We start from the raw sequence: 12,056 nt of genomic DNA on the forward strand, positions 1-12,056 counted from the left end.
CAAGCTGGAGGAACCCCCAGGAGACCCTTGTCACATCTCCTCCCCATCCCTGAGGGGTGGAAAACGGGACGTGCAGAGTCTCAGAGGCCAACTACAGCTAAGGCTCTCTGTTTGGGGTCACTTCTGGGGCTGGTGTCCTACAGAGACCCCAAAGGAGGAATGGGGAGGGGAGCCTGAGGTTGCAAGGCTCCATCCTGTCCTCAACCAAACTTTCAAAGGGCCTTTTGCTGAACCCCACAAGGATGACACTCCACGGGGTGACACTTCAGCCAGCAAAGGACTTTCCCACCCATGGCCCGGGCAGGCGTGGGGGGCTCTTCTGTCGCCGAGCAGCAGGAAGACCCCCTCAGCTTCCTGAGCTGCCCCTTCTCAGCTGGTGTCAGACGAGGGACAGAAAAGAGGCCGGATGGGCATGCCTGTCTGAGGCCACCACGGTCCCCTGAAACACTGCTTCTTAGCTTTTGGCCTCTTTCCTTCTTAAATATTTGAGTTTTTTTTGGGGTGGTAGTGGTGGTTCCTACGCTCCAATTTTGCTGTGGCCCCATGAAAACACACATTATTTTGTATCATCAACCTAAACCCTCTCCCCCACTGACTTGGAAAATTCAGAGCTGAAGACATGACTATCTATGCACAAAGATATGTTGCAAGTAAGTCTTTGCAAATTTAAAATATGCAAGAGGCCGCTGGGAGGGGACAAGCTTCCACAGACAAGGGGTCAGGGGGGCCCAGAGAGGACCCTCTTGCTGCGGTCCCTCGGGGTTCCTCCCGCAGCTCTGGGAGACAGCACCCAGGGGAATTTAAGTGCTGTGTTTCCTTGTGAGTCAATTCACACGCCTCCACGAGGCAGGGAAGGAATCAACATGGAGAAGCAAAATGCTTTCTGAGTAATTCATAAGTGAGCCTGGCTGTCCAAACCCAGGCTTTGCCTGCTCTGATCTCTGTAAGAGAAGTTCTCTGTAGATTCAGGAGCCTCTCTGTGAGCGGTGCAAACAGGAGGTAGTCAGCAGGGTTCTGAGTTTTAAAAGAATAATGGCTTGGCTCCTGCTGGGTCAAGCCTTAGCCGTGTCTAAGCAAGGGCCTGGGGTGCCCAGGCCTCCTCCTGTGCTGGGGTGACGGCTCCACTGAGCCACAGTGGGAGATCCTGGGCAGACCCCCACGCCCCGATTCCTAGTGGGTAATCCCGGGCAGACCCCAACCCCAATCTCGAGTGGGTGATCCTGGGCAGATCCCCTTCTCTGACCCTGAGGTGGTGACCCTGGGCAGACCCCCACACTGTGATCCCGAGTGGGTAACCCTGGGCAGACCCCATCCCCCAATCCTGACGGGGTGACCGTGGGCAGACCCCCCTCTCTGACCCTGAGGGGGTGACCCTGGGCAGACCCTCACTCCTCCTTTATACAGGAGGACCTGTCCGTGTCCCCAGGCCACCAAGAGAATCCAGGTGGGTTATGGTGCGTTTGATCACCAGGTGAGACGCAGGTGCTGGGGCTTGTTTGAGTCAGTTCTGCTCATGCAGAGGATGAAGGGAAGGCGGCACTTTGCGGCGTCAACAGGGGAGATGGCAGCCAACAGCCCTGTGTGAGGCTGTCCTGCTTCTCTGGGAAGGCAGAGCAGCCAGCTCTAACCTGGACAGCTTCCTCCCCATAACTGGAACCAAATCACTGATTTATACCCCAGGGAGACTGGGAGGTGAGCCAGAGAGAGAGAGAGGGAGGGAGGGAGGGGGGAGGCAGAGGGAGCGGGAGAGAGGGGAGAAGGCAGACTGCCCCAGGGCAGGGCAGACAGCAGACGGCAGGAGTCCCCGAAACAGCCGGGGGGAGGGCTTGGCCGGGTCACCGTGGCCGCTGCGTCCCCGTGGCCGCTGCGTCCCCAGGGCTTGCCCAGCTCTGGACAGGCCAACAGCTCTCGCCACCGTCCGCTCCCCTGCCGTCGACATAAACCATTGCACCCTGGTGGCGTTTTCTTCCTGCCAGGAAGAGAGCCTCAAACACCACACCGTTGGCAGGGCAAAGAAATCCAAACTCAGGATTTCAGAATTATCAGTGGAAGAAATTCCTGGCTGAGCCTTCGCTTCAGCCAGCAGGGCTGGAGGTGTCAGGGTACAGGGAAGGGCCCGGCCGGGAGGCCAGACCAGCTGGGGGATCCGGAAGCTTCCGAGCACCCAGACCTCGGAGGGGCCCCGCTCATCCCACCGGCATCTCTCCTGCTCACCACGGCTCGGTCGCTGTCCTTAATTCCTTTTTAGTCCCTGCCCATTGCCCATTTCTCCACCTAGAATGGTTCGTTGCATCCCCTGTACTTTCAACAGCTAACAGGTTTCGGGTAAGGAATTGTTGAATGAATGAATGAGTGAAAGAGTGACTGAGTGAATGAACGACAGATCAAGGGCCCCATGGCTCCCAGTCCAGCACAGAGTTGGAGCAGATTTCAATCCATACCTGGGGAGAATCCTACCCATGATCCTGGCAAGCCTATCAGGGGGTCCCAGCTGTCCGTGCTCCCCAGGACCAAAGCTGTACCCCCTCCTCTGCTGCCCATGGGCACCTGCCATCACAGTCCTTGCTCCCGCATGGATCTGAATCACCCACGCACCTGGAGGAAGGAGCGTTTGGCTTCCAAGGGCTCCCAAGTGTCTGTGATTTGAGGATCCGCCGACAGCTATGGCGGCTCAGCTCAGCCCGGGCCTGCCCCCGCTGACTCATTCCTGAGGGTCCCACCCACTCACCACCCCCTGCAGCTCTGGCACAGCCCAGGAAAATGTCCTTGGCTGTGCTCACCCTTCTGTCCTGTGAGATACCCGGGGGCAGGTGGTTGGAGCTCTTGCCACCAACAGGAGAAATAAGCGCGAAGCCACAGCTTTTTTCATTGCAATAAGAAATTGTTTCAATGAAACAGATCTCACTGAAGCAGATTTTGTCCTTGAAAAGGCAAAATACTCAGAACCAGGTTATGAAAGGGCCATGTGGGAGAATGAGGAGAGGCTCCCTGAAGCTCTGAATTAGGATTCAAACACCTATCTGGACCATTTCCCCTCCCTTCCTCCTTCCCTTCCTTCTTTTCACATTTGTCTGTCTGTCCATCCATCCACACATCCATCCATCCATCCATCTATCCATCCATCCGTTCATCTATCTAGCTATCCACCCACTCTTCAAACCCACCCATTCATCCACCTATCCATACAGCTATCCATTCATTTGTCCATCCATCCACCCATCCATTCATCCATCTGTCCATCCATCTAGCCCTCCACCCGTCTGCCCACCCATCCATCCACCCATCATCCATCCGTCTGTCCATCCATCTATTCATGCATCATCCATCCATCTGTCCATCCATCCATCCATCTATCCATCTAGCTATCCACCCACCCATCAAACCCACCCATTCATCCACCCATCCATACATCTGTCCATTCATTTGTTCATCCATCCACCCATCCATCCATCCTTCCATCCATCAATCCATCCACCCATCCATTCATCTGTCTGTGCATCCATCCATCCACTCATCATCCATCCATCCGTCTGTCCATCCATCTATTCATGCATCACCCATCCATCTGTCCATCCAGCCAGCCAGCCATCCACCTGTCTGTCTGTCCACCCATCCATCTACCCATCCATCCATCCACCCATCTGTCCATCTGTCCATCCATCCATCCATCCATCCACCCATCCATCCATCCATCATCATCTATAGCTGCTGCCCAGGGACCAGGCCTTGTAATTGTTGTTGAGACACAAAATTAAGTGGCAAGGGATAGGGTGAGGAGATGACAACATCCCAGGCAGAGGGAACCTCTGGGTGAGGACACACCTGAGTTGTGTTTGAAGGGCCTGGCACACAGGTGCGCCCAGTAAATATTTCCTGAATGAGACAGTCTCGGCACCAACGTGACCAGGCAGCGAGCGAGGTTATCATGGTGCCCAGAGTGGCTGGAGCATGGACAGGGGATGTCAGGGTGGAGGGCAGGTGACCTGGAGGACCGAAGTCAGCCAGGAAGGGGTCAGATGGCACCTCCCAGTGGAGCCGGGCACCAGCCGAGCAGGGGACGGAGGGGGCTGGGCTCTGGGCCAGCGCTGTCAGGACAGGTCCGCGGAGGGGATGGTGCTTCTCAAATGGGATCGGGCGGGGGAGGCCCCACAAGTCACGGGGTCTCTGTGAATGCCAGATGTTACACTAAAAATAACCAAATATGTAATTTTTGTGCTAAATCAGATAGCATCTTCAGCTAGATTCCACGGCAGGCAAGTTGTATCAAATGCCAGAAGTTTAAAGACACGTACGGGGCAGAGACGGGACGGGGGCCCAAAAAGAAGAACATTCCATACACCCGGGTTTGGGGGGGGCTGCCTCCACCCACTGGCCAGCGAAGGACCAGTTCTCGAGGCAGGATGCAGAACAAGAGTCTGGAACACAAATGAAGGGGGCCTGAGCTTGTTTGAGGAACCGAGAGAGGCCACCGTGGAAGCTGGGGAGGGACGCTGGTTCTGGCCATGGGCACGCGTGCGGGGCAGCAGGGAAGAAGGAAGCGGGAGAAAACGGCTTTGGGAGGGAGATGCCCACTTGGGAGGTGTGGGAGGAGCAGGGCTTCCCGGGCTCTGGATGGAAGGAGCAGGGGTCCCCTGCCAAGAGTGAGGGGGCTGGAGCAGGGGGACCGACGCTCTGGAGAGTAGGGAGCTTTAGGGACAGGCACTGAAGGAGACAAGGTCACTCAGTGTTTCCCAAAGTGTGTTCCACAGCACACTAGCTCAACAGCTTTTCCACTAAAAAGGGTTCCAGGTGAAGTCACTTTGAGAAACACTGGGATGACCCGTGACAATCAGGTTTCCCCAATGCGACGTGCCGCTGGGGGCCGTGGCTCTCTGCAGCCGGCCACAGCAGTTCCCAAACTTATTTTCCCAAGAGCAAAGCGGGATGAGGCCCAATGTCAGCAGGATACGGGTTTTAACTCTGAGCAGGAAGGATAGCGCAGAAGGGGCGCACCTTTTCCTTTCGCGTGTTCAGAATAACCTGCTGTTGGAGGGTGAATGGTGCCCCCCAAAATGATGAGCTCAAGTCCTAACCCCGGTCCCATGAGTGGGGTCTTTGAAGATGTCATTCGTTAAGAGGAGACCAAACCGGATGAGGGTGACCCCCAAATCCAGAATGGCAATCCTTGTGAGAAGGGAACAGATCCGTGGGATGGTGGGGCAGAGGTGGGGTGACGAAACCACAGGCCAAGGAGCCCCCGGGATCGCCAGCTACCCTAGCAAGGAAGTGAATCCCCCGAGACCTCCGAAGGGAGCGTGGCCCTTCTCACACCTCGGTTTTGGACTTCCGGCCCCCAGAGCTGCGAGATGACACATTTCTGTGGTTTTAAGCCCCCCATGGGGTGGCACTTAGACCGAGCAGCCCCAGGACACGACCTTGTCCTGCCAAGGGGTATCTGTGAGAATCAACAAAGGTAAACAGAACACGCAGAAGGCGCTCACTGACTGCCTTCCTGAAATGTGGAGGCAGGGCCTGTGGCACCCCCGGCTGTAGACTCAGACTGAGATGTCCTCGCAGCCAGCCCCCGAGGGACACCTCAAGGGTAGACGGGGACCCTCCCGCGCTGGCCCAGACCCTCCCCAGCCCCTCCGTCAGCTGGCACCCCGCTCCGCGCCCTGACCCAGCCGCCTGCCACGTCACACCAACTCACCTTTCTGTCGTTGAACTCGACATTTTCACCTTCGTAGTCTCCCTGTTAAAGTGGAGAAAAGGAAAATTCTTATGAATTCTATAGAGCTTCAGAGCTGTTCAAAGTCATAAGCTTTCAAAACGTCAACTCCAGCCAGCCTCACGGACACAGGTTAAAAACATCACGGGACAAACCAGGCCGCCCTTATCTTTGGAGTCACTGTTGTAACGAAATGGCTCTGTGAATTGTTGGCGGTCACTGGGGAGCATCCCTCTACCCCCGGAAAGCCTGAGGAGCCCTCACCCCTCCATGCAGAGTGCATCTCCAGCAAAGGAAGGACACAGGGTCAGTTCCTTAGAATTGCAACATAAAAAAGGTGGCTTTTTGGAGCAGAAGAATTGTTATCAACGGGGCAAACACACATCCCGCTCCGCTGGGACAGCCCCAGCTTGTGTTTCCTCTTCCTGGTACTGCCTTTTGCTCTCAAAGGCCTCAGGAGGGACAATAAATTATTATAGGGTCACCCTTTCTAGAGGACATTGGACCCGAAATGCCAGTTTTACAGGTGGAACCACTGAGGCTCAGAGGAGCAAACTGTACTCTGGCTAAGTTTGGGACTTGGATCCAGGTGTCCGAAACCAGAGGAGAAGAAGGTTCTAAAATGCAAAAAATGAGCCCCAAACAGTAACGGCTGATCCAGGTAACTGTGGAGGAGGAGCGAGGGAGACCCTGGGCTGGCCTGGCCCTCCTCCTGGAGGGCTGCCTGGTGCCCACCCCTCCATCTCCTCCTTCCAGGACCCCCGCCGTGACCTGACCAGGGGCCCAAACAAGCCAACCCCAGAAGCCAAGAGCAGTTTGACCAACTCCCTCCTAAGTCTTCAGCGGAATCCTTACCCGCCCAGGCCCGAATCCTGGTAGCACTACTGGTTTCTTTCCCTGGCCAAGATGGCCACACAATTCCAGTGACACCTCCTCTATGCAGAGATCAGTTAGCCGGTGACCGCAAGGCGGGGGTAGATGCCAACCAGGAAGGAAGCCAAAGAGCCCCCGAGCAGCCAACACAAATGTCAGAGTGGTTTTTATTCTCTTGTTGTCACACGCGAATTACAGATGAGTTCCTTAGGGTCTTGCTCGGAGCCTATGACTCTTACTTTATGCACAGTTCTATCAGGTTGTGAGCTGCTTGGGGAAGGCACCTGGCACAGTGCTTGACTGAAATTCCTGTTGAATGAATGAATGAAGGAATGAATGCAGTAAGCAGGACCCTGGAGGAGGGGTGAGGATGCGAGGGTCTGCTGCACTGAAAGCAGTGAGCAGTGAGGGAGAACTTAGAGGTGGGGGAGACGGGTGAGGAAAAAGGTAGAGCGAAGAGCTGGAGAGTGTGCAGCTGAGAGCCGAGTCTGCAACATCACTTCAGTTCGGGGTTCTCTGTTTTAGAGGATGTGGGTGTCCATGGCCAGTTCAGAACAATGAATTCCCCCAGATGTGTATACATCAGCTTTGGTACGTAATGGGGTAGGTGTCCTTTGGTTTTACAGAGAATCCGTGACTGTAAAATTCCCTTTTCCCTCAATATTCCCAGAGCACACATTATGGATACGGGCAAGTTGCTTGAGCTTCCCGTGCTGCTGTTTCCCCATCGTTAAAGCAGGACTTGACCCCATGTCGCAGGTTTCGCCATGATCTTTGCATGCAGGGAGTTTCTTTCTGTCTCTGTGTATCTCAGAGATCTTCTACGTGGGACGGGCCATCTGTTGATCACAGGCTACGTGGGTTACAGAGCCTCGTACCCATTAGTTGAAATCATTGACAGAATCGGTTCCTAGGACAAATGGGTGAAGGCCTCTGTTCCTGTTTGCTAATGCTGCCGGGATGCAAAACACCCGAGATGAGTTGGCTTTTATAAAGGGGGTTTATTTGGTTACACAGTTACAGTCTTGAGACCATAAAGTGTCCAAGGTAACACATCAGCAATCAGGTACCTTCACTGGAGGATGGCCAATGGCATCCGGAAAACCTCTGTTAGCTGGGAAGGCACGTGGCTGGTGTCTGCTCCAAAGTCCTGGTTTCAAAATGGCTTTCTCCCAGGACGTTCCTCTCTAGGCTGCAGTTCCTCAAAAACACTCTTAGTTGCTCTTGGGGCCTTTGTCCTCTCTTAGCTTCTCTGGAGCAAGAGTCTGCTTTCAACATCTGTCTTCAAACTATCTCTCATCTGCAGCTCCTCTCTCAGCTCCTGTGAATTCCTCAAAGTGTCCCTCTTGGCTGTAGCAAGCTCGCTCCTTCTGTCTGAGCTTATATAGTGCTCCAGTGAACTAATCAAGGCCCCTGCTGAAAGGGCAGGGCCACATCTCCATGGAAATGATCTAAACAGAGTTATCACCTACAGTTGGGTGGGTCGCATCTCCATGGAAACACTCAAAGAATTACAATCTAATCAAAAGTAATACGTCTGCCCACACAAGAGTGCATCAAAGATAATGGCGTTTTGGGGGACATAACACATTCAAACTGGCACAGCCTCAAAGGAAGGAAGAGGTCGGGGTGCAACTGGGGGCTGGGTGTGGGGGGTGAGGGCCATCCCGGGCTGGACTCTGGTCCCAGCTCCCCGCAGTGGCTGTGGGACCTTGGGCAAGTTACCGAGCCCCTCTGAGCCTCCACGTCTGCACTGGATTGAGTGAGATGAAGCGCCCACTAAGCACACACCAGAGGCCTGATTTCTCCCCCTTGCCCTGTAACACTTAAGAGCTGACCCAAGCAGGTGGGAGGCCCTGGATCATTTTGGCTTCCATGACTCCTGTGTCACTAAGCGGCCATGCAGGGCATGGCTGGGGCTCCAGGCTGCAGGTTCAGAGGGGTCACGGCCCTGGGTCGGGCAGGGCTGAAAGGGTGACAGGGATGGATGAAGTGGATGGGTGACGTCCCTGCAGGACTCGGGGCTTCATGGGGGGCTCAGGGAGCCAGGAGGCATGGACAGGGCCGCCAGGGCCTGAGCCCGGCCCTCAAAACATCCACAGAGCAACAGGTCACTCACCGAGACCACTTGATCCAATCCAGTGCCAATCAGCCAGACATCGGTTGAGCACCTACTAAGTGCACATGCTGGGGATTTCATGAGACAAACACTCAACAAATGGTGTCCCAACAGTTGTGTCTTTGTGGGCCAGGGGCTGTCAGAAGCTCAGAGGGAGAAGGAAGAAACCAATGGTGCTGGGGGAAGGAGGAGAAGGGAGGCTTTGTGCGGATGCTCCCGTGTGAGCTGGGGAGGCTGGAGAGCGGCTGTCCAGGCAGGGGAGAGAGGGAACAGCATCACAGGCCAAAGGAACAGCATGTGCAAAGGCACAGAGGCACAACAGTGGGGAAGCTGGGTTGGTCGGCCCCAAATCCCTGGCCCTTCAGTGAGGAGGCAGCTTGGCAGGGAGGGGACGGGGTGATGGGCAGCAGGGCAGCCCCAGTGACTTTCATTTGGGGCTGGTGGCCCCGGGGAGGCACCTGCACTGTCCTCTGGGAGGGGAGCCCCCAGCTATTACTGGCACCTGCGTTTGTTCAATCCAGTCTCTCTTACTCAAAGCCCTTTCATGCCTGTCTGTCCTCTGACAGCCGCCACAGCGGGTGGTGATCAGGGAAGGTAATAGTCCCGGCTCACAGACTGGGGACTTCGAGACCCAGGGAGGATGAGGGGCTGCATGTGCTCGAGGCCCCAGAGGGAGTGGGCGGCCGGCACCAGGTCTGTCCTCTTCTTGGCTCCTGGTCCTTGCAATCAAGCAGACTTGGAAAGTTCCAGAGATCCTCTGTCCTGGGTTCCCACATGGCTTAAGCCCCATGGCCCATTCCCAGTGTCCTGCTGACCCGCAGCCCCCATTTCCGTAGAGACAATAGAAGAGAATCATCTCCTCCCCAGCCCCTCCGATGCAGGCCAATGCACGCCACCGCGGACACAGGTTATATCTGTCAGGGGGTACCAGGGGGATTTGGAGCTTGGGTTTAGGAAACTGGCTGGTAGCTCTGCAGAAATAAATATATACACAGCCCTGGTCATTTTGCCAGAACCCAGGGCGGGGAGGGGGCGAGCTGGGGAAAACACTTCACAGCACCCACTGGCTGCGAGGTTCGGATAAAGCCGGGGCACAGCTTCTGCCACAAATGCCCCCCTTCTGGCACACAGATCACCCCGCGGGTAACTTCTGGGTCCCTGCCTGGGAGAACGGGGAGGGACAGCGTGTGGCTGACATTTACACGGCGAAAGCCAAGCAGGAAGCCGTGACCGCAGGTCACGAGAGCTCCTGGGGTGTGGCCCGCCGGGATTTGGGGGTCAAATGATGCCAAGACAAACCGTGTGCCAAGGTCACTCACATCGTGCAGCGGGTACGCAGCCGAGTACACACCATTGGCCAGCAGGCTCGTGATGCCTTAAAAAGAGGAGACAGAGAGAGAGGGTTACGGACGAGACGCGGCTCCCCTGCCACCGTCTGCAGCCAGGGCGGCCACAGGGTGCCTCGGCCACTGAGTTTTCTCAAAGCAAAATGAGCCTGGCACCCAGAGCTCAGCCCCCTGTCTGGGGCTTCGGCCCTGAAAACAAGGCGGTCGGGCTGTTAACTGCCCTAGTGGATGATTAAGACATGCTCGATTGGCGGGACGAGGAAGACAGAGAGGAAACCCCAGGAGGGTGTTATTGTATCTCGAGGAATGGGGCGCCAGACTCGGTCACCCCCAAACCTTGAGCTCACCAGCGACCCCCACCTGCTTGCGGGCAAGCCTGCAGCTCGGAAAGGGTGGGTTTTGAGTGGTTAGAAAAGCTGAATCACGAGAAGAGTATGGATGGAGAAATTGATGGTGTAAGAAACACACATACAATTTGGAATTAGGGTTGAGGTTGATTGGAGAAGCCAGGGAGGAGCCCTGCAGCCCCGCGGCGGGCCGGACCCACTTACCGTGCTTACCACATTTTCGCCTTTTACTTAAAAGGGCAGAGTCCTTCTTTCTTCCCTCTCCTTGCCCTGTTTATACATCCGGCTATTAGTTACATGAAAGGGCCTCAAAGGATCAAAGCTGCAATTGAGAAGGCGCTGGTGGTGGGCGACCCCGGGGGCTGGTGGGGTTCCGGGGGTCTGGGGGGTGACGGCCGGGCTGGTGTTTGCCGCCCGGAGGCCTTGCCCTGGCGTGTTTAAACAATAATCGCCCCAAACCTCCCAGGAGGTGGCGAGGCTGGTGCCCACCGCCAGAGAAGGCCAAGCCAGGACAGGCCCCCAAAAAGGGGGTGCTTGGAAATTGGGGTGCACGCACCCTGGGGGGCCACTGCACTGAGTTTTCATTTTGCCCTTTGCTCGTCACTGAACCCTCTCCTGGCTCAAGAAGCTTCCAGGTGCAGTGTGAGGCCGAGTTCTCCACGGCCTGGGGTGCGGGCCCTCTGCTACTCTGCACCGAAAATGACGTTCTGAAAGCAACTTAAAACCGGGCCACCTCCGCGGTCGCATTCTGGGCAGTCGGGAATCCCGAGGGACCCCGTGAAGTCAGACCAGGAGAGGAGGAGGTGGGAGCCCCTGGAGCCGCTTGGGGGCAAAATGTTCACCTGCATCAAGCGTGTAGGTGGGATCTAGTGGGGCCATGAGCAGCCAGAGGGATCCTTGAAAATCCAGTGGATCATGCCACTCGGCTCCCATGATTGTTTGGAGTAAAAGTGTTGCCGAGGCCTGGAGGCCCCTGCTTGGTCTTCATCTCCTGCTACCTCCCCGCCTCACGTCCGCCGCAGCCTCGCTGCCTCCCCCGTTCCCAGGGCACCCCCAGTGTGATGCCACCGCAGGCCCTTTGCACAGGTAGCCCCCCCCCCGCCTGGCAGGTGCACCCCTCATTTTCTGTAGGTCTCGGCTTGAAAGTCACTCATCTGCAAGACCTTCCCCGATTGCCACTTCTAACCCCCGGCACTCCCTGTCCCCTCGCCTGCCAGATCACACTCTGGCTTATCTGTAGATGTCTCCTGTGTCTTCCTCCCGTAGAATATGAACCCTGGGGTGCAGGGGGCCCCAGCATTTGGACACAGCCTGGTGGGTGAGGAGTCCATCAACCCCTGCTGCAAGCTGATGAGTGAATTTGATTTGGGGGTGGGGCTCTGGGACAGGCACCCATGTGAAGTGGGGGTGCAGAGATGGCACCCCGCTCTCTGTCTGCTCCATCACCAGGTGCTGGGAGCAGGCCGAGGAGGGCAGCCCAGCCCTGCCAGAAACCGGCAGGAATATCTGGCATGGACGTGCCAGCCCGGGACCACCCGAGGGGGTGAGTGGGCTTCAGCTGAGCAGACCTTCCTGGCAAACCCACACGTGGCCTGCAATGGGGAAACTGAGGCTCATGAGGGGGGCGGCATGTCCATGTTCTCCCAAGTGCTGCCCCATGTCCC

General features: G+C 56.3%; 1 protein-coding gene across 5 annotated transcripts in view; it reads right to left on the reverse strand.

The window, feature by feature from the left end:
- Positions 1–12,056, reverse strand: part of ANO1 (anoctamin 1) — a 174,762-nt gene that overhangs the window by 50,328 nt on the left and 112,378 nt on the right. For 3 of the 5 annotated variants that reach the window (XM_037840408.1, XM_037840405.1, XM_037840406.1), the window contains exons 8-10: positions 10,597–10,662; positions 10,019–10,074; positions 5,690–5,731 (exon numbers count right to left, since the gene is read on the reverse strand). In XM_037840408.1, coding sequence (XP_037696336.1) covers positions 5,690–5,731; positions 10,019–10,074; positions 10,597–10,662 — 164 coding nt within the window. The remainder of the gene's footprint in view (positions 1–5,689; positions 5,732–10,018; positions 10,075–10,596; positions 10,663–12,056) is intronic. The other 2 variants (XM_037840409.1, XM_037840407.1) reach the window with 1 other exon arrangement.

Source organism: Choloepus didactylus, chromosome 6, assembly GCF_015220235.1.
Source record: "Choloepus didactylus isolate mChoDid1 chromosome 6, mChoDid1.pri, whole genome shotgun sequence".
NCBI lineage: Eukaryota > Metazoa > Chordata > Mammalia > Pilosa > Megalonychidae > Choloepus > Choloepus didactylus.